We start from the raw sequence: 22,707 nt of genomic DNA, 5'->3' as shown, positions 1-22,707 counted from the left end.
CCTCTCTGTAGATGTTGCTTTGTCTTAACATGGTTTTCCATAATACCTGCTCATACTCAGGCTTAACAAAAACAAAGTCATGCCAAGAAAAAATATGCTCCTTTCTGTTCTGTTACACTGACAGTCACATTCCTGGGCCCTCATTTTATATTCATTAAGAGAACCCCACCTTTTCCAGTGCTGTCCAAGGCACTGAAATGAGATAAGCATTGTAAACCTCAGAATCTGCAGCATGTCCTCCACAGAATGCTTTTCCCTGAAAATTGAGCTGAAGGACACTTGAAGAGTTAGTTCTCTCTCAAAAGCCAATTGTTGAGAGTTCTTTTTCTTTTTATAGCTATATATCTTCCCACTTTGATTATAATTTTCTTGAAGGCAGTTACCATTTCTCACTCTTCTTTGATTACTAGCAACTTGTATAGTAGCTGCTACTTGAATGTGAATTGCTACTTATTTGATGAAACAACAGAGAATTAGTATCCAGTACAAGATGTAGTGAATGTTGCTAGGTACAAAGAATACAGTGATACAAAGAAATATAGTAATAACATATTTGGCATCTACAGGTATTTGACCAGATACCTGTGTTCAGGACCACTTTGACACTGGCTGTATTAGTCAGACATATTTTTGTTATACATGACCCAGCCCAAGTAAACTCCATTTTTTGTTTTTCTTTTTGGTTTTGAGGGACATTATTGACTCATGTAACTAAAAATTCTAAGCCTATATCTTATAGCTTATAGTGACCCTATAGGACAGAGTAGAACTGCCCCTGAGAGTTTGCAAGGAGCGCCTGGCAGATTCGAACTGCCGACCCTTTGGTTCGCAGCCATAGCACTTAACCATTACGCTCCCAGGGTTTCCCATCTTATAGCTTAGATATGCTCAAATGATACCATTAGCCATTGTTCTTCCTCGCTTCCTTTTCTCCCTCATTCTCATCCCCCTCCACCCCATTCTCACCTCTAGGTTCCGCTTTCTTCTATGTCGATTTCATTCTCAGGCAGGGTGTCCTGTGGTGACAGGAGAGCCAGCGAAAGTTCCAGACTTATATCCTACTAGCTCAACAGAGGGAAAGCTTCTCACTGGGTCACTGGACCACTTTTGGTAATACCCATTCCTGAGCCAGCCACTTTGGCCACGGGGATGGAATGAGCCAGTTGGCCAGGTGAGGGTCATACCCTAGTGCAAGAAGGAGAGGTCAGCTTCATCTGAAATACTTGGAGTGAGAGAAGGTGGGAAACAGTTACCCAAAGAAGAATCAAGAAGTTATTACCAGAAGAAATCTTAACACTCACGGGGCCACTCCTGAGAAGATTGGATGCTAGCTCTTGAGGATCTTAGACCAACTTACCCATTGAGAATTTCTCTAGTTCACTCAGAAAATAAAAGGTCCTGTGGCTATATATGAAATGATAGATAGCGGCTCTGCTCTAGGTTAAATGCTTTTCTGCCTTTTTTCACACCCCGCCCCCTTTATTTTTTCCCTTCCGTGTTTTCTGAGACCTGTATCAGCAATCATCCTTTTTTTATTCATAGAAGAATCTTTTAGGTTCTACGTTTCATGGATATTTGAATTAGTTACAAATTTATTAGGCTAATATAACCTCCACCTTGTTTCTACTATGACCCTACCTATAGTTATAGAAGTAAATACCACCCTCTTCCTCAATATATCACTTCTATTTGTTCCTCAGGTACTTAATACCCACAGTTAGACTGTTCTCCCCCACAAATACTGAACAGAATGCCAAGGAACGTAAAAAGCAGAGGACAATCACCTAGGACCTAGGACCCATCTTGATTTGTCTATCTGGATGAATGTGTACACACAAACACCCGCATTGTGTGTTATTTTTGAGCTAGACTCAGTCATGATTCCATGGTGAGATCAAGAATGAGAAGCTATTTGGAGAGGAAAAACAGTGGCACTGCACCCAGATTTCTCCCCTGTCATTTGTGCCAGCCCTTTATGGTTTCAGCAGTTGAAATCTCACCTTAAGCTTTTTAACCTAGGTTTAGTGATAAAGCAGTAAAGTTAAAATTGAGTCTTTTATTTTTTTCTCCACGAGTTTGATTCTTGGTTTCTCATTCTTGGCTTTTCCAGGTTTGTGATTTGGATGCCTTAAGGACAGATTTTTAAAATCGTTTGGCATTTCTTTTTGATTTCTACAACTGGATTTTGTTTTTAATGAAGTTACATATTTTGTTGTTTGTAGGAACGGGTGAAGTCTGTATTCCATGCCAAAGAGTTTGGGAAAATTATTAATTTCAAGACCCCAGAGGATGCTAGGGTAAATATAATGAATCTTTTACTTAAACAGATAAAAGTTTCTCAGTTCAAACCCATGTAATTGGACTATTTTTAAAAGGCATTAACAAGTTTTGTTTCAGAAGTTTTTTAATTGTGTTTGTTTGTTTGGGCAGTTTTTGTATATGTAACTAGATAATATTTTCCCAAAGCTGTTTTTCACTAGATTTAATTCAGATTTAAATCAAATTGTGCCATCGTATTTTAAAGCCTAACTGTAGTACCTTTTAAAAAGCCAACAAACAAAATAAATTATTTCATTATAGTGTCAACTTGTTGCCCAGCAGGAAAAGGACAGCCCAAATTGTTGCCTTCTCTCCTGCATAGTTAGGAGTGATTAAAACAAAACAAACACATAGCATGGCTCAGGGCAAAGGGAGCCAAGCCTGGAGTCAGAAAAATCTATGTTTGAATGCTGGTTCTTTCTGTCTTGATGATAGGACCCTGGGGAAGTCACTTATTCAAAGTGGTAATAATGTGAACTGAAAAGCACTATGCATGCTTTAGGGATTATGACAACTACAAAAATGTCCACTGTCATGAAAATGAACACTACAAACTGACTATCTGATCTCATGATCACAACTAAGACCCTATTCCTGGTTCTCTGAATTGTACTCGCTGTATCTGTGTAACTTATAATGAGAACACATTTCTCCTTTACTTGAACCCTGGGCCTCCTGCCAGGCTTGGAACAGACACCCAGCTTCCCTTTTACTGCTCTCTACATTGACCTGAGTATGACTGTTTACCAGTGAACTTGTCACCTCTGGATCCCAAACCAGGGACCTCTCCAGCCCACACACACATACCTTAGACCCATTAGCATGTGCTGTGCAGTTTTCTATCTAGACATTGTGATATAAGGCAACACTGGCATACTAACAGTAGAAAACTGAAAGGGGGAAGAGTTACACAGAAAGAGGAATAAACAGGCTAGAGCCTCAATATGCACATCACCTGAAACAGGGAGACAGACTGGGGCAGGATGACAGCGTGATTTTTAGGCCATCATCTTTATGATGTTGAGGGGCATTACCACCTATTCCAGTTTCTCTATGGTCAATTTTCCACTGAGTCCTTGTCACCAGGTGACGGTGTCTCTGAATGTTTGTTTTTATCACCTCTTCTGATCTGCCGGCAATATCCAGAGAAAGCTACAGAGCTCCGTTCTCTTTCTCTCCTTATCCTGTGCCTACTTCACTGGGTTCTTCTTAAGTTGAAGAGGTACAAATGTCTCTGCTAAAGCTTTTTTATAATGGAAATAACCTCCAAGGCTTGTATCTGTCATATGGACCTAATAATGATACACGTTATCAGTAGAAAGGTTTGCATTACATTTGCATTTTATTTGTGTGATTTCAAGTCCTTTTAGAATAGAAAGTATATCATGAGAACTTAAACTTAAATGCTCAAGAACATTGCTGTGTCCTTCTATGCTTTGGAGGCTTTGTGATTCAGAATTGACACAGGTTAGAAGAAATTTTATAAAGATAATTCTCATACTGTGCCACAGTTATTCATTCCGGCTGCCAAATACCCTCTTCTTTCATGATGGCTTATTTTATTCTTCTCATTCTGAAGACAAACAACCAAGAAAAAAAACCTTAGAAAAACATTATTGCCGCTGTTCAGCTGCATGCAGCACCATGGTCGTGAGCCACCTGGCCATTTAAGTGAGTTAGTGATCACTCGTGCAAGAAGAATTTTGTGTATTGGTTAAGTAGTTGGTATACATTTAGTGAAACTGGAAAGCCAACTTTTGGATTTCCATTTGTCACATTTTAAGTCTCATTGCAGGTTTACTGAAGTAAAAATGTTGGTTTATTTCTCCCACAACAGTGGATCCTCACAAAGCTAGAAGAAGCAAGAGAACCTTCCCCAAGCCCCTGATGGAGAAAACTGGCTGAAGACACACAGCAATAAATCATTACAGCTTCCAGGTTTTACCTTCCAAAGCCTTTTTGGTTACCCACTCCAAACTCTGTTTGGGAGGCATTGTATAGAAGTAGTTTCAAATACCCTGTATATTAGATGTTAAAAAAAAAAAGTCAATTAGAATCAGGTTATACAGCTATGTGATTAAAATATATTTCAACTCTTTGGGAATCCATTGGGTTTTCTCACTTGAATCATGTATCTGGTTAGAATTATAATTCTTTTGTAAAAGAAGAAACATATTTTTTTTTAATGAATCTTAAATATTTGCTCCAGGTGATTCTCTATAATGGTGGAGAGGTCACCCAAAGTTAATCTTCACATGGCAGTGTTTAATGCTCCTGCTTCACGTTTTCACTTCTATTATGCTGACTTCAAACTGCCTGAGTAAGTGATAGGTAAATGATCAAATCAAACATTGCCTCACTGGTGTCAAGAAAACTTTGGTGGCGGTTTCTTCAGAAACATGAAGTTCCAATTACTGCCAAACAGTTTGGTATTATTTTCCTTATTTTTTAATGATAGATAGGTCTGAGTTATACTTAAAATGCATAGCATGACTAAGAGAAACAATCTCTTTTTTATATAATGCGAAATACATTGAATATTCCTCCATCCCTCATCTTAAGAAAGGCTTAAAGAAATGAGGATCATACTCAAAAGGGAAAACCCTTCTCAGAACTTTGGAGCCTTAGAAGTACTTCCTGGAGCCAACTCCGTGGGTTGTACTTGTTCCACCTGAGTCGTATTTTTAATAGACTGCTACTTTCAAAGGAAAATTCTTGAAGCTTTAACAATACTGACTTTCCATTCATTGGTAGTATGAAATAAACAAAATTTCCAGCATCTTAAATACAATGAGCTATGCCAGGACAAGACAAACAGCTCCACTCACAAGTAGAGGTACCTTAAAATATGATCCAGTGGCCCGTCCTGTTAGCACTAGACTTGAGAATTTCTGGCTTGCTTTCTCTGCATTTATTCAAGTGGGAATTATTCAAGTGGGAATCCCTCTTCTCGATGTAGAGCGAAAATAATGGGCTGCGCATTAGTAGAAATAAGGCCACAGAGTTTTTTCTTGATTTTTGTCCAAGGTCTTTGGGCCTGAATATTAATAGACTTTTTCAGGTCAGAGGGGATGAATATGTGTTTGTGAACTACGAAGAAAGTGTTGAAGTGTCTTATTTATTGAATAATACACGGTATTTGATGCATGTTCTATGTGCCGCCAAATGATTATGAATTGTTTTTGGAATTGAGGGCTCTGTATAGTCAATGGTTGTGAGAATCTCCTCAGGCTCCTTAAACCCTTGCTTTGTTGTAAAAGCTAAAATAAACAGCATGCCAGACTGGAACCGTAGTATTTCCTGGTCAAATCTTGCCTACTATATACTATTGTTTACTACTACATAAAAAATATGTTTATTATCAATATTTTCCCCCAGAATGTTTTTTTCTTTGCTGAACATGAATTGAATCAAGAGATGACAAATTCCAAACCACATGACAATGTGTGTCTCCATGATTATCTTTGTTCAAAGTAAAATACATTTTCTCTATTGCTGAGCTCCTCCAATTTTGTATATGTCAGAATGAAACCTAAGAATAGAGGAAGTCAGAAAGCTTGTTTCAGATTGTCCTCGTCTGAGATGTTGCTTTACAGAAGTTCCATTCAATGCCATTAGCCAAGTACCTCATTACCTACTCCAGGTCTATGATTTCAGCATTCTCAAAAAAGGTACAAATCCATAACTCCATGGATGTCCAATGACAAAGGGAAAAAGCCTAAAAGAGTAAGCATAGAAACTCTTCCAGTAGCCTCCAGAGGCCAGCAGGAGCGGATTGTGTAACTGGTACACATGCAAAACCAGTGTGCCTGCCCTTCCTGTTCCTTTTCAATGAGAACCTAGAACCCTCCCTTTTCATTCTTCCTTTATCAGTCATTTACCTGCCAACGCTTCCCCAGCACTTACTGTTTCCAGAGTAGAAAGAGCCACAATTTCAAGAGTGATAGTTTATTTATCACTTATTTTAGAAGGTCGTCTTCATCTAAACGCAAAACTAAGAACATCAGTAGTATCAGGTCACTAGATAAGTCAGTCTTCTTAGTTTAGCATTTTACAATGTACAGCTATGTGTCTGACCCATTTTTCTTCAATGTTTCAGAGTCCAGAATCTTACAGTATTTGAAAACTAACTGCCATGAATTACATTTAGCTACGATTAATGGCTGTCTGCTTAAGAACTTTAAGCTTCTGTTAGTCTTTTGGAAGTTGCTGTAGAATGAGGTCCTGAGTGTTGTGTCCTTTCTCTATATATATTATTTGCTATAGCCCCAGGCTCTTAATTCCAGTACATCTTCAATTCTGGTCCGTGATTATTATGTGAAGTCCAGGGCAGAGTGTGTCTGTTCTCTGCCAGCTCTCTTCCACAAAACCATGATCATTAAAAATGGCATCTTTCATTTCTGGTACAAAAAGAAGTTTGTGATTTCTTCATATTTTCAGAATACTCTGAGCCAAAGAGCGTGCATACTTCTTCAATGGCTTCCTATCACCTTGCAAAAGAGTATAGTGTATATATTGACTGCTTCTTCCCTAGTTTTAGTGGGACCCTCGACTTGTTCCCAGGCTCAGTTTGGCACAGCTATGTTGTGTCCTGGTCTCTAAGTAACTGTTACTACCCATAGACAGTCCTTCCTTGCCCTTTCCTCTTCCATAATCCTAATCATCCCCAAACTGTCCTGTGGCCTCCAAATAAATAAAATTCCCTTAAACGTAAATGTTGTCTTTTCTATCATAGTTCCCTCCCTATTTCTGTTGGTAGTTGCAGTGATATCCCAGTGAGTCTCTGTGCACCCAGCTCATCTCAGAAACACCCTGCAGAGAGAGTTCCCTCCCTTATTATTTCTGTTAGTAGTTGCAGTGATATCCCAGTGAGTCTCTGTGCACCCAGCTCATCTCAGAAACACCCTGCAGAGAGGTGTCCTATCTCTGGCTGGTAAAAAAATAAAAAGACTAACTGAGTGCTAGATTTTCTTCACTTTAGCTATTCAGTCATCGGTTGCCCTTGTTCAGGGCCTGAACTTGGATAAGGAGCAGCAGATCCACAACTCAGGCAGTGCTCAGATTGTCAGCATTGCCTTTTTCTTTAGCGTGAGAAGATAGGATACTTCTATTTTGGTTTATAAAATGTTTTCCTTTCCTGGTGTTTATCAGATAGCCTCATATGATTCAGTAGGATCAGAAAAAGCATAGAAAAATTAGATTCACAAATGCTTCCCCCAAAAGGCCACAGGAAATCCTTTAATTTGGTGTATGTCAACCCCTTTCTGCTAAGGATTTTCCTAGGATTGGGCAGAAGCTCTCCTTTTGAGTAGGTTGAATTTTCTCCATTTACCTTTTGGGTAGCATATATAATGACATCATGCTTGGTAAAGTAGAGGGTCAGTGAAAAAGAGGAAGACCCTCAACAAGATAGATTGATACAGTGGCTGCAATAGTGGGCTCAAGCGTTAACAACAATTGTGAGGAAGGCGCAGGACCAGGCAGTGTTTCCTTCTGTGTGCATAGGGTCGCTGTGAGTCGGAACCAACTCGATGGCACCTAACACCAACACCACCACCTTTTGGCTGATTCACCACACAGGTGGCAGAAGCCTTAAAAATGGGGACTTTATATATGAAGGGCCAAAACAGTCATTCTCTGGGGAGTGCTATACAAATGTCACCACAGTGGAGCTGAAAATAATTGAAATTCCTCATTAAGATCCACACAGAAAATTTACATAACCTGCATTCCTTATGCAGGATTCAGTACAAAGTTTAGTAAATCTGATTTTGGTGCTATTCAGTATCACAGAATAAAAGGGGACCCATGCAACCTCCTGCTGAATCCTTGGATATATACTTTATAAGCTCCTCACTACTAATGTTAATTAGGTTAACATTAATCAGTTAAAATTTTATGATTCTAGTAGTCTGTATTTTCATTCATTGACTACTACTGTTACCAGTGCAAACTTTTTCGCATAGCTTCTTTTCTTTCTGCCACAATTCATCTACAGTAGTGTTTGTTTTAGGCCTGTCCTAAAAGCAGGCTAGCACGTTCACTAAGAAGATAGATATGGATCCTTCCTATTCTGTCACAGACCTCATTCTCTTGAGTTGAAACCTTTTTTCACTTTATTTCCTCTTTTTAAAATAGTTTCATGTCTCATGAAAAGAAATTTATTTTAGGATTATGGATTAGTTGTACTTTTTAAAATAAAAACATTCTGGTGTTTTCAGAAAAATTGATAATTCTAGTTGCCCAAAAGGGCTACCCAGGAAATGTAACTTCATTTTTTATAGGTTGGTATGAGTGTATTTTTTAAGTTTTTATTAATTTATACAAATACCTATTATTTAATTTGTACTATAACACCTGCAATGATAGACATCCAACTGTTAACCCGAAAATTCTTGTGTCTGTTACCACTCATTTATTATTGCTCTGATAACTTAATTATTGTGTCCCTTCACTAACGAAGTCCTTGTAACAAGAAACCCCGTGAGGGTGGTACAATAAAAAACCATAGCAACCAGAAGTGTACTTAACATGTTGTGAGACCCCAGCGTTTCTTGGTTAAGCCATCAGACTGTCAGTGTTCCATTTGTTACTCAAAAGTTCCCAATCCTTGGGCTGAAAAACACTTAAGTATAGCCTGGATTACACTGAAATGTTCTTAGTAGTTTTACACCCACACTCACGAACTATATTAGAAATCGTATCTGGGACTTATTGCAAGGTCAGCTAGATTGTTACGGACTTCTAAAAAGGAGCATCTCTGTGTATGACTGTGTGTATTACATACAAAAATGAATTTTTCAGGGAATGTGCACTTTAAAAACACTTTCTCTTACTAATTTTTGTATTAATCAGATAGCCTTGTGCTTCTTTGGAATGCTTATTCTTTGGTGTAAAGACAATCTCTGGTGATGGTAATGAGTTTTTTAAGTATCTATTTCTGCATTACTTTTAGGTTTCTTAAACCTCTTAGGTGGGCCCCTGGCCCAGTTGCCTATTAACACTGTCTCTGCCTTCCTTTTGTGTATTTCGATAAAATCATTTATAAAGTTTACAGTAAAGTTCTTCCTTTTGAAACTGACCTTAGTCTTTTTTTTTTTTTTTTTCTGAAAATTGGTTGGCCATTCTCACTAATAACTTTTCTCTAAATAATGATAATTATTTCTAGGTATTCGTAGATTTCGATTGCTTGGTACGATGACTTCCCAGTTTAATCATGTATACCTTTTTCAAATAAATTGAGTCGAATAAAGATTTCTGATCTTCAGTCTGCCTCTTCTTTAGTTATTGGATAGAATCAGCCTTCCCTCGCCTATCTAAAACTGCCCTTTTGTTGGCCTTACTAAATGTGGATAACTAACAGATTGGCCAAAGACCTGATTTTCAGTCAAAGCTGACAGCATTCCAGCCCAACGTGATCATTGCTCACTGAAAACTTGACTGGCAATACTTACTGAATTCTTAAGCACCAAGAGTGTGCCTGTCAATCTCAGAAAACAGCAAACGAATCCTTTCCTCAGGAAGTAATGAGTAGATTTTGAAAGAGGGACTCTGGGGAGAAGCTCCATACTTGCAGAATCAGTAGTGGCAGAGGTAATTAATCTTTGATATGGAGAGTTCAGCCTTTCTGTGACTTAAGAGAACACTTTATTATTACCACTTTTGTTAATGATTTATTTGACAGCCCTCCGACAACTAATCAAAAAAACCAAACCCACTGCCGTCGAGTTGATTCTGACTCAATAGCGACCCTATAGGACAGAGTAGAACTGCCCGATAGAGTTTCCAAGGAGCGCCTGGTGGATTCGAACTGCTGACTTCTTGGTTAGCAGCTGTAGCACTTAACCACTACGCCACCAGGGTTTCCCCTACAACTAAAAAAAAAACAACTAGAGGTGATTAAAAACCATCATTTTCTTGTATGCCTTTAAGTGTCAGCCTGAGATAAATTAAAAATAAAAATAGTGCAATACTACTAGAAAAGCGCTGTGATAAAACACAAAATTCCATATTGTTTAATGTCTCTGATTACTGATAAAGTTTGAGCCCTTTTTCATATGCGAATTGGCTAGTCAGAACCAGCTCAAAATCTAGCCCATTGGGGCAGAAAGGGTGTTTCTTTCTGTTGTTACTGTTTGTTATGTTTCTAGATATCCTGAAGAGCTAGTCCCCCATTTCTTCGTTCTTTTGTGTGAAACCGTCTTGGCAATCCCCAGACCTTTACTATCCCAGATAAATGTTACCATCAATGTGTCAACTTTGACAATACTGGTGCTCTTGCACTCATCTTCTGAATGAGGATTAGTTTTTAAAGCTTAATGTTGCTATGTTAGAATCACTACATGTAAGTGGAATTCCTGTCTTTTAATAGTTTCACACTTGAAATTATTCCAGTAGAATGAGGACCTGACAGTAGTCCACTGACTGGCTGACATGAAGGCACAGTGCAGCTGTAGGAATGCTGACACGTTGTTCCATAACATGTGACCAGCCCAGGTACATTCTGTACACTGATTTGAGAACGCTCTTAAGTGGTATGTGCACACACACACACACAAGTATGTATATGTGTGCACCGCTTAAAACACAGACACAAAACCATCTTGAGCCTTTAGTTTGAACCACTCTGTACTTTTCAGGGGATTCTGCCTCTGCTTTGTAGAACCAGCTACTAACCAGACATGATGATGAATATGGACTTGCCTCAAGGAAGAAAATTTAGGAAAGTTCCTGATTTATTAACTGTTTAGGTCACAGCATTTGATCTTAGGAGCAGAACCATCAATTAACTGTGAGCTCAAAGAAACACAAGATATTTCAGTGCTAATACAATGGTATATTCTTAACCTTCTCAGAAAAGCACAGCATAGTTCAAACATAACAAATCTGTGATGGCCATCAGAATGGTAGCAGGGGTTACATAACATTCATTAAACAATTTGGACTTTTAGCCGTTTCACAAGTTTACCAAGACCTGGTCATATACATTGGAATATATATATATACATTTTCACCAATATAATGTATATGCAATCTAGAGCCCATCTACCATATGTGAATGTTGGCTTCATGATGATAAAATCACGTCAAAACTAAGATGTACTGATATATTCATTAATTTAGCTTAGAAAGTTAACACAAAAATGTTTTTAAAAAAAATCTTTGGTAGCATGTTAAAGAAGTCATACTTTAGCATTAGGAGAGAAAAACTCAATTCAGAATGTCTCTAATTTGCAAAATTTAATAAAAAGCTTCAACCCATTAATATTCTTTAAAAAAAAAAAAAGTCACCCAAGTTAATTAGTGGTCTTAAGGCATGATCTGTAAATTAATGGGCCCTTCTGAGTAAAAGCTGTTACATGATTTTTAATGGTTATTATTAAACACACTTAAAGTAAATCACAGTGGCTTTTTAAAATTCTATAAAATATCAAATTCAAAAATAACACAGAAATTTACAGCCAAAAGTCAGAAAAAGAACTAGAAGAACAATTTGAGAATAAAGGCTTTAAAAAAGGTTTTGGTAAACTCAAATCTCTTCCAAGCTGCATAGCCCATCTCTGTCCTCCGTCCTGCGCGACACCCTTGGCGTCTGGCACAGTGGGCTGGGTCAGGTGATGTCAGAGCATTTGCAAATAAACAAGAGAAGCTTCTAAATCATGTATTCGGTGATGGAGGAGTGGGCAGCAGCTTTTACACTAGGTTGAATTCCCTCAGGTTCAGTTGTAGAATTGTGTCTTTAACGGCAGCAAACACAAAGCGGATGTTCTCTGTATCTGTGGCACACGTGAAGTGGGAATATATGACTTTCTCTTTGTCGGGATTCTGATCTTGATAAAGCTTCAGGATAAAGTCTCTGGCAGCTTTGACGTCTTGCTTTGGTCCTAGTCACGAGTTCAATTAGAGGAATAAAGAAGAAAGAAACTGACTTACCACAGTGTCCTCCCAAGAATTATGTTTAATGTATGTTTATACTCATTTGAAGGAGCCCTGGTGGTGCAGTGGTTAAGAGCTCAGCTGTTAACCAAAAAGGCTGGCAGTTCGAATCCACCAGCTGCTCCTTGGAAACCCTACAGGGGCGGTTCTACTCTACCCTATAGGGATGCTATGAGTCAGAATCGACTTGATGGCAGTGGCTCTGGCAATGGTTACTGTGGTCGGCAGTTCGAACCCACCAGCCACTCTGGGGTAGAAAGATGAGGTAGTCTGCTCCTGCAAAGATTACAGCTTGGGAACCCTGTGGGGCAGTTCTCCTCTCTGCTTTAGGGTCGCTGTGAGTCAGGATCTACTTCGCAGCAACGGGTTTGGCATTTTGGTTTGTTCTCATTTGGGATCCTTCCTTGACCTATCTTATTTCTAGGGGAGAGTTTGCCTGGGGCATTATTTTTATTGTACCTCATTATGAATTCATACAATAGTATTTTTAAGTGTCCACTGGTACTTGAAAATTGTGCTTTAAAATGATTTCTTTAAAAATAGTGACCCAATTTAATTTTCTGATTTGGACCACTTTTGAAGAGAACACACCCTTAATTCACACAGATAGAAGCAGGCTAGCGGAAGTAAAAGGGAGGAATGCTAGAACTAACATTATTAGGTACTCAAGTCTATTTTAAAGCTTAGGGGTCCCTACTACAATGCCTATGTGGTTCATTAGGGCATCAACTCTCCTGCCTCGGTTAAGTTATGCATATAAAGAACTTCAACATCTGCCCTGTGTCTGGTAAAGGAGACGCCACCCTTCAACATACACTCAAGAAGTGCCAGGCACTCTGACTGGTGCTGGGACTGCGGAGACAAATCTCTGCTCTCAAGGAGCAGCTCATGAGGGGAGACAGTATCATACAGCGTGCTAAAGCCAAGCGAGAGCAGGTCAGCCCAGCACAAAGGAGGCACAGAACGCCAAATAGAGGGTCAGATGTGCTTCCCAAAGGAGATGCCTGAGCTGGCTCTTGGAGTTAGCAAAAGGAGCTGGCAAGTGTATTCCAGACATTGGGAGAGGCATGTGTGGCAGTGCTGAGACAAAAACACAAATGGTGTGGAACAGCTGGAGCTTCAGTGCACAGCAGAGAATGGTGAGAGGGGCTCTTAGAGGCAGGTCACCAAGGCCCTTGTGAGCCGTGTCAAGAACTTCAGACTGATGCCAGGGAGGACAGAAATATCATCCCCAAGGTGAATACCTACTTACCTGTGTATTCTGGGAAATAGCTAATTAGATGAGAGTACATGATTTTCTCTTCCAGAAGATCCTTCTTGTTTAAGAACAAAATCACAGATGAGTTCAGAAACCAGGGGTAGGTGATAATGGTTTTAAATAAGGCTTTGCTCTCTTCCATGCGGTTCTAAAGGAGAAATAAGAGACACAGAAAAAACTAGAAAGAAGAGCGGTACATTGGAAGCAATATGCCAGATCGGCAGTTCCATCTATCTGTTCCTCTCTCACCCAGCTGCAGTCTCTGTGTCTCTGTCCGTGCAGAAGCTGGTAGGCATGAGGGGGCCAGGGACCCCAGGCCTCCTGCTTCTGTTTCCTCCCCATCCCCACCCTCTCATGAATTACGCCCACCTACTGCCTCCTGGGTCTCTACAGATCCCCTCTCCCTCTAGCCCAAAACCAGTGTGCAGGGAAAGGAGAAAAGCTTTTGTGTAACTTGGAAAAAGAAGGTCTGAACCCACATCTGGCAAGAGTTTTCTGTGTCACGTAATTTGGGGGATTATCAAGAGGGAGAGTTGGAAGCTTCAGATCTGAGAGACCCACTTTCATGGGGTGTGGGCTTCCAGACCACACATGAGGAGTCCGGGGATGATGAGAGGCAGGAAGCCAACTCCAGCAGTGAGTGCCCGCCACTGGCAAGGATGGGGACTAATGCTACCGAGTCCCTCTCTGTGCCATGCTTTCCAGGCACGTAAGGCAGGCAAGCTGTGCCAGAGAAGAGTGTCCCCATTTCTGTGGATGAGCATACTATTGTTCAGAAAATTTACAGCTTTCCCAAGCTCATACAGTAGTCAGTCTTGGTGAAGGCTACGTAGAGCATGAGACATTGGCAAGGAAATAGTATACGCTCCTAATTTGTGAAGAGCAGACAGGACACATAAAAATCTCATCTGGTGACAATAATTGTTCTGTTGTTGTTGTTAGGTGCTGTCTAGTCATTTCTGACTCATAGTGACTCCATGTACAACAGAACGAAACACTGCCCAGTCCTGTGCCATCCTCACAGTCATTGCTATGTTTGAGCCCACTGTGTCAGCTGTTCTAGTCCTAAGTATTTCCAAGCTCAGCAGACCCCTACACAAATTTCCTACATAAATTTCCCTACTCTCCCACACACCCCCCTCCCCGGCTCATTCTGCCTCTCCATACATTTTCAGGATTAAGATTCAGATTTTATTACCAGAGAGGTAAGCCCTCACTCTAACTGCCTTGTTTTTAAAACTTCTTTACAGTTTATTATAACCTTATCAATAACGCTCTCCGAGGAATTACATACAATATGTGAAAACACAATTTCTGTACAGCCGGTGAGTGGATCTAACACTTACCTACAACCAGGAGGGAAAAGTCTGGAACGCTAGCCGCTTAATTTTTCGCTAAATACCTTGTGATTTTTTTGAGGGGAGAAACTGTTTAATCCCTAAGCCTATCAGGCTGAGGTATTGGTCCCTTGTGCGTCTGACTAATCTTTTGAGTTTCCTGAGGAACGTCACAGAGTAATTCCTGAGATGAATTTGGAGCTAATTTTTCATATTGATAATTAGATGCCTTTGTTTCTTAAAAATCTCCTCACTTGGAACAGCTGGGCAGCAGCGAAGATATCTGTTCTTTGTACAGTGACACAAGCCAATGAGCTAATCCTTCACCAATGAGCCAGTGTAGCTGTGCTCCTCAGAGGAAAGTCTGCTCTCAAGAAATACGAGGTACAATGTGCTCGCAATTACTGCCTGATCCTGGACAGAGCCTTTTACTGATTTACTTTCATGCCCTGGAAACAAGAGACATGTTTATAAAAGTCAAGAGATCTTGTGCAAGTTTGGGGGAAAAGACGACGGGCAGGACACTGCTATCCCCCACAGAAAATGTCCCAACCTGTCAAACAAGTGGCTGTGATGGTCTCTTCACTTTCCAGGCAGATCCAGGCTAAGGCGTTCTACCCAGCCACACTATGGCAGCTCTGCAGGGCACCCTGAGAGGACCACTGGGATGGATGTCAGAGCTGCCCTGAGGGAATCCCTCCCAGGGGAAGTGAAGGGAGATGCAAACTCGGGTGGCCCCCAGAACATCTCCAAGCATCTGGCACCACTCCCCGTTTGCAAGTAATTGTTCTTGTTAGGTGCCATTGAGTCAATTCTGACTCATGGTGACCCCATGTGTTACATGGTAGAGCTGCCCCATAGGGTTTTCTTGGCTGTAATCTTTACAGAAACGGATCACCAGACCTTTTCTTCCACAGTTGTGCCAACCTTTAGGTTAGTTGTCGAGTACAAACTGTGGCACCCAGGAACATTGGCAGTAAGGACCTAATCGGGGAGGGCTATGGGCCTGTGGAGGGTGGGCTGCCTGTTCTCAGACAAAGTTTATTAGAAACGGTGTTTCTCAACTTTGGCTGTGCAAAAGTCATGGGGAGGAGGGAGGGCAGTGGTTGGAAAGGATACCCCCAACCAAAACCCAGTAAATACGAATCTCTTGTGTGGGGTCTAAATGATGGCATTTAAAAAAGCTCCCCCAGGGATTGCAATACGCAGCCAGGGATGAGACCACTGCTTTTGAGTGGTTTTCAACCTTAGCAGCATGTTAGAATCACCTAGGGAGCTTCTAAAAATCCCCATGACCAGGCCACACCCACTACTAACTAATCAGCATCTCTGGGATTGGACCCAGGCACCATTTTTTTTTTTTTTTTTTTTAAGTTCCCCGTGAATTCCAGTGTGCATGCAAGTTTGAGGACCAGGGTTCCAGACCTCTGACTCTCCTGCTTGCATGTGTATTTGAATTGCCTGGGATCTTGTTAAAATGTAGATTAGGCATCGGTAGGTCTGGGTCGATTCAGTAGGTTTTCATTTCTAACAAGTTGTGCAGGTGAAGCCTAATGCTGCTAGTTCAAGGACTTACACTTTGATTAGCAAGACCAGTTCACCTAAGGAATGGGGTCTATTGCCAGAGCTGCCTGGTTTCTTGGAAACTAAGGAAATAGATCTCTGTCTTCTACAGCTAATTAAACTCCCCATCCAGCGTACCTCATTGTCACATTCAGCCAAGACCTGGTCATATTCACTCAAAGCAACCAAGAAAATAATGGAAGTGACACTTTCAAAGCAGTGAATCCATTTCCGTCTTTCCGATCGCTGGCCACCAACATCCACCATCCTGTTCAATAGAAACACAGATCACTCAAAGGTTGGAATACATGACTCTCTGGGGGGAAAGGACATGGATCATTATACCATGGAAATTGATGCTTTTTGAGGTCCTCGATAAATTTGAAGAGTGAAAAATGGCCCTGAGATTAAAACATTTGAGCACCACTGCTTTAGGCACTGGGGAACCCCTGGAGGTTTCCTGGCAAAGGAATCACAAAATGTAATGAAGGTTGAAGACAGATGCAGAGATGACTCAGGTGGACCTGCCTGGGGAAAGTAGGTGGAAAATACAGCATCCACTTGGGTTTTGCTCCAATCACCATGGAGAGTCCAGTACACCAGGCACGAGAGGAGCAGAAAGGCAAGTAGTCTTCCAGGTCTGCCCAGCATTCTTCTGGCCCTGGGCCCATTGTTGTTTCCATGGACACTCTAACTTATCCACACATCCTTTCTGAATTAGCTAATGTCACCCATTCTTCCCATACAGACCTAGAAGTTCCCTCTGTTCAACAGGAAAATCCAAAGCCTTTATTTAGTGTGTGCCTTTGGAAAGATTGGGGTCCCCAGATGGTACAAATGGTTAATGTATTTGGATGCTAACTGAAAGGCTGGATGTTTGAGTCCAACCAGAGGTGCCTAGGAAGAAAGGTCTGGCAATCTACGTCCAAAAAATCAGCCATTGAGAGCCCTACTGAGCACAGTTCTAACCTTGACACACATGGGGTTGCCATGAATTGGGATCAACTTCACAGCAACTGGTTTTTTGGAAAGATTTCAGAAACTCATATACCGGAGATCACAAGTTCAAATGCCCCAGGATCAGGCAGTTTATGTGAATGAGTCAAGGGGGCCTTCCCTAGGTAGAAATGCATGAACTGCACGAGGGAAAGGGACCCTATCTGAAGGGAGGGCTGCTACCAAATGCTGCCAGGTGTTGCTAGACAAAAACCAGGCTCACTATTACCAGACCCTCTTCAAGAGAAACTAGAAGTCAAATGTTTTAAGTGAAGCACCCCAATCGTTAAATGTTGGCTCAAAAGAAAAAATTTAAAACACTAGCCAAGAGAACCCAGTGGTGGGCTACATATGGCCCACAAGCTGCCAAGGAATACCCTCTTTGACAGGCCCAACTCCAAAGACACCAGACCAGTGGTTAGGTGGCCCACAGGCCATCCCCAGTACTGCCGTCAGAAAGGTGCTGGGAAGAAACCAGAGATCCAGCCCTGCCCTGGAAGCTGCAATGGCAGGGCTACCTGGCTCCACCTCCCAGGGGGCCATAGGGAGAGAGCTGGAAAGGGAAAATGGAAATGGTCAAGAGGTTGGGCTTGAAGAAGCCATAAGAAGGGGCTCAATTTTAAAGATCAAAATTCTTCCCCTGGAAGGATTCCCCTGGGAGAGGTACTATGAGCTATACGATGGTAGGTGTCATTGATGGAGGACGTTACACTTGTTAACCAGACACTGGAAAGTAATATGAAACCCACTCATCAAAGCTCGAGAAAGACTACAAAAAATTTAAAAGTCGTTTTTTGTTTTTTGTTTTCCTTAAACCTTGGGAACCTGTGACTCTGAGAGGTTTTGGAAGTTACAAGCACTAGTTGACTCTGAAAGGTTTAGATAAACTTATGGGCACGCAGGCACAGGGGCTGCCTTGAAATCTGGGATGTTCTCACACAGATACAGAAAATCGAGGGGCTGGTATTGCAATGGTTAATGTTATGTTATGTGTCAGCTTGGCTAGGCTCTGATCCTCTGTGGTTTTGGCATGTGCTCTTCCATTTTGTTATCTGATATGAGCAACCAGTCAGTTGAAAAAGGAGTTTCCTTGGGGGTGTGGCCTGTCTCTAGTACATAAAAGGATGTTTTGGCAAAGCTCACTCTCTCTTGACCCTGCACCCTTCTTGGTGCCTGACTTCCCGTTCTTGGGACGTAAGCCTGTAGAAGTCTCCAACCTGCTGCCTGACCTGAAGATCTTGGATTCACCAGCCCCCCACCCCCAAACCCATGAGCCACCAGGGTTCCCCAGCCAGCCACCTGACCTGCAGATCTTGGAGGGTTCCTCCAACCCCACAATTCTTCAGTACACTAAGGTGTAATGGGGGGTACAGACAGAACCTGGACATGGGAGGACCAGACTCTTGTTGTCTCAGCTAGAAATGTGCCTGTGATAATACTGATAGGAGGAACAAGGGAAATGATGGAAAAATGTGCTTTGAAGTTTGCAACCCCATATATTAAAAAAAAAAAAACCAAACCCATTGCTGTGGAGTCGATTCCAACTCATAGGGACCTATGTATATATAATATAATATAATTAATATAATATAAAATATAATACCCAAACCCAGTGCCATCAAGTCAATTCCTACTCATAGTGATACTATAATATGATATATGATATGATATAAATTATTATTTGCTATTAAATGTAGTGACAATTTACTTAGGTTATCCTAAAGGTACTTCCTATAATTTTAAGTGGAAACTCATATTTGTACATAGCTTGAAATAGTTTATGAATACATATAACGTAATTTTAATATGCATTTTTGTATCAATTTTTAGGTTTTTTTTTTTTTTAAGGAAGAAAAATCTTGGAGAAAGAAGTAGAGGGAATAGAAATGTTATTCCTTTCTTAGAGAAAAGACATTAGTAGTCAAATCAATTGCAGGTTACAGAAGTACATGTGTGTGTGTGGGTGTGTGTGTGTTTTACATATAGTAATTATTCCGGACACACATAAGGAGACTCTTCTTCTCTAAGGGTAACAGAAAGGCGAGTTCCTCTCCATTTTAGGACTTGAGAGCCACCACAATACCAGATAGCCTGAGACTGAGAGGGCCATCTCCCCTAAAACACATAAGCCCTATAGAGGAATAACACAGCCACTTAAATATCCATTTGGGAAACAGATAGCGGTGAACATAATCAAACGCAATGGATTGTGCACTCAAAAATGGTTAAAATGACAAATGTTTTCTTATATATATTTTACCACAATAAATGTTTTTTAAAAAAGCAATTGCTGGGGTGGAAAAAAACCCATTTGAGAATTTCCAAGCCTGGGTAGACAAGTTCTGAATGGGCCATGTTGGGCCTGACTGCCTTACCGAAATATGATGTTTTCCAAGTCAAAGGGATACTCGATGATGCCAGTTGTGGGCACTCGGACCCGAAGCACATCTTGCTGCGTCGGGACAAACGACGGCATGGCGATTCGGTCGATGTCAGTCAGGTAACTGGGACGCAGAGAGAGAAGGGAGAAATGTCTGTTCTACGAAAGAGAAGTCGGCCCTAGCTCACAGTGACCCCCACGCAGATTGACTGAGCCCATCCATAGCCCTTTCTGAGAGCCAGCTCCGGACCAGGCCCCTCCACCCCTCCTGAGATTGCTCTGAAGAGAACATGGAGCAGAAGCACTGTCGTGAGGCTTCTGGGAAATCTGCAGGTCTTCCCATGGCTTCCTCCTGGTTCTAAACTGGGCCGGATCACAATCTATATGGTCCATGAGGGAGATGGGGGGGCTGGAATAGGGTGTTGGCGATGGCTGCCTCTGACTTCCCATTTGTTCCCCTCCCTCCAGAAGCCCTTCTCCCTGCCAAGCACCCTCATCCAAGAACGTTACATAATGTGGACGCTGTTCTGTAAAGCTTCTGCTCAATGAGTTCGAGTTTCCAAGATAAATCAAAAAACCCCTTGTGGTGGAGTCGATTCTGACTTTTAGGGACCCTAGAGGACAGAGTAGAGTTTCCAAGGAGCATCTGGTGGCTTCCAACTGCTGACATTTTGATTAGCAGCCATAGCTCTTAACCACTACGCCGCCAGGGTTTCCTCCAAGATAACAGACAGGCATAAAACAGGCAAATGGGAAATTGTTTAAAAATAACAACCACCACAAAGAAAGTTATCCTGTTAAAGACACTGGGAAATAAAATAACCCAAACCCTGTCTTGGATTATTTTTAGCCATGTACTTAAAACATGTATTTTTGGCCCTGAGCTTAAAATATATCACTTGTTTTGGTTTTATTTTAAACTTTAAGGCCTACTTTACAAAAAAGGCATTTTAGAGAAAAATAACTTTATCTCAGACCCTGGCAAACAATGGGGAGTTGCTTGCCCTGTTTTCTCCTGGCACAGGTATGACACATCCTAAGTCCACCTGGGGCCACCCTGACACCAGGCGCTGAAAGGAAGCCACGAGGCCACTAGGCAAACCCTTGTCACCAGGCAGCCCTGGGCTCAAGAAGCTGAGAGAAGAAAAGGCAAGTTTCCTTTTAGAAAAGGGAGATATGTCCATCCTACTAAAGGGAAAACCAGTTGCTGGTGAGTTGATTTCAACTTGTGGCGACCCCATGTGTGTCGGAGTAGAACTCTGCTCCATAGGGTTTTCAACAGCTAATTTTTTAGGAAGTAGATTTCCAGGCCTTTTTTTTCAAGGCACCACTGGCTGGACTTGAACCCCCTTTGAATTAGCAGCCAAATGCACCAACCATTTGTACTGCCTCAGGACTCCCTAGTAAAGGGAAGTCACTCCAACTCACAGTGACCCCCCCCCCCCCCGCCCGGCACAGATTCACTGATTCCATCAATGGCCCTTTCTTGAGGGCCAGTTCCTACTGCAACACCCTCCCCCAGCTTCCCATTCCTGCCCCAGAGCTCATCACGGTGGTGCATTACTTTGACATATGTGATTATTTGATTTGTACCTATCTCACCCCACCAGACTGTACATTCCCTAATGGCAAAGCACGTCTATTTTTGGTTGAATCTGTAACTCATACCACAGCACCAGGTACGTAGCAGACACTCAACAAATACTTTTTAAATGATGGCAGAATGGCCTTATAAGCAGACATTACTAGCAGAGCAGTGCTTTTTATTTTCAGTTTGGCTCAAGCAGCATTCACTTAGTGTGTCTCATGTGGAAAGCGCTGAGTTGGGCAGAGCAGGGGACCAGGATACACACAACCAGAAACCTGCCCTCCAAAAGCTCATGCTATTGTAAGAGAATGAAAGGAGGAAATGAATACCTAGGCAACAACCTAAGGTGAGTATGATAATACCACCACCCGATCCTGCCAGGCACTTTACATACATTATCAATATCCCCCGAACCACCCTGAAAATAGTCATCACCAACCTTCTATTATATTTAAGAGAACCAAGTCTCACAGAGGGTAAATTGATTTGCTTAAAGATAGAAAGGGACACAGCAGGAAACCAACAGGTAGGTAAAACAATTTAAGAATTAGCCTTATGTGTGAGGCATTATTCTACAGCAAGGGTCAGCAAATGTTTTCTGCAAAGGGCCAGAGAGTAAATATTTTCAATTTGTGGGCCAGTCTGTAACAATGACTCAGCTCTGCCGTTGACTGTAGCTCAAAAGCAGCCATAAATAATACAAATGGGTGTGGCTGTGTTCCAATAAAACTTTATTTACAAAACCGTGTTCTAGATAATAGGAAAGCAGCAGTGAGCAAGGCAGGCAGAGTTCCTGCCTTTGCGGGGCTCAGGTTGCAGTTAGAGGGACAGCTCATAAACACATAAGCTAGTCTCAAGTATGATACATCTTTTGACTCAGGTTCTCTCATGCTCTTCCACATTTCACCTGCCATTCTCCACTACAGCATCGCCATCATTGGTGTCCATAATTATGTTAGGTGTATCAAAAGCGATTTGTCATAGAACTACCATGTGCCTCAGCAATCCCAATTCTAGGTGTATACCCTAAAGAATTCAAAGGAGAAACACAAACAGAAACTTGTACACAAATGTTCACTGCAGAACTCTTCACAATAGCCAAAAGGTGAAAACGACAAAGTGTCCATCAATAGATGAATGGATAAACAAAAATGTGGTACATACATACAATGAAATATTACTCAGCCATAAAGAGAAATGAAGTCCTGACACATGAATGAACCTTGAAAACATTATGTTGAGTGAAAGAAGTAAGTCATAAAAGGACAAATATTATATGCTCCCACTTATATGAAACAGACAAATGCATACAGACCAAAGTTTATTAGTG

At 41.3% G+C, this 22,707-nt stretch overlaps 2 protein-coding genes across 6 annotated transcripts in view; one reads left to right on the top strand and one right to left on the bottom strand.

The window, feature by feature from the left end:
• The window catches only part of VPS13A (vacuolar protein sorting 13 homolog A), a 265,017-nt gene extending 255,005 nt beyond the window's left edge, over positions 1 to 10,012 (top strand). The window contains exons 57-58 of one of the 2 annotated variants that reach the window (XM_064291207.1): positions 2,223 to 2,297; positions 4,157 to 10,012. In XM_064291207.1, the coding sequence (XP_064147277.1) occupies positions 2,223 to 2,297; positions 4,157 to 4,207 (126 nt within the window). In that variant the 3' untranslated portion in view covers positions 4,208 to 10,012. The remainder of the gene's footprint in view (positions 1 to 2,222; positions 2,298 to 4,156) is intronic. The other variant, XM_064291205.1, reaches the window with a different exon arrangement.
• Positions 10,013 to 10,938: 926 nt separating this feature from the next.
• Positions 10,939 to 22,707, bottom strand: part of GNA14 (G protein subunit alpha 14) — a 217,136-nt gene continuing 205,367 nt past the window's right edge. For 3 of the 4 annotated variants that reach the window (XM_003407309.4, XM_064291208.1, XM_023544738.2), the window contains exons 4-7: positions 19,785 to 19,913; positions 16,552 to 16,681; positions 13,508 to 13,661; positions 10,943 to 12,203 (exon numbers count right to left, since the gene is read on the bottom strand). In XM_003407309.4, coding sequence (XP_003407357.1) covers positions 12,013 to 12,203; positions 13,508 to 13,661; positions 16,552 to 16,681; positions 19,785 to 19,913 — 604 coding nt within the window. In that variant the 3' untranslated portion in view covers positions 10,943 to 12,012. Of the gene's footprint in view, positions 12,204 to 13,507; positions 13,662 to 16,551; positions 16,682 to 19,784; positions 19,914 to 22,707 lie in introns of all 4 variants that reach the window. The other variant, XM_010587497.3, reaches the window with a different exon arrangement.

The sequence above is a fragment of the Loxodonta africana genome, chromosome 9 (genome assembly GCF_030014295.1).
Source record: "Loxodonta africana isolate mLoxAfr1 chromosome 9, mLoxAfr1.hap2, whole genome shotgun sequence".
NCBI classification, from domain to species: Eukaryota; Metazoa; Chordata; class Mammalia; order Proboscidea; family Elephantidae; genus Loxodonta; species Loxodonta africana.
This window is presented reverse-complemented; position numbering and strand designations above follow the sequence as displayed.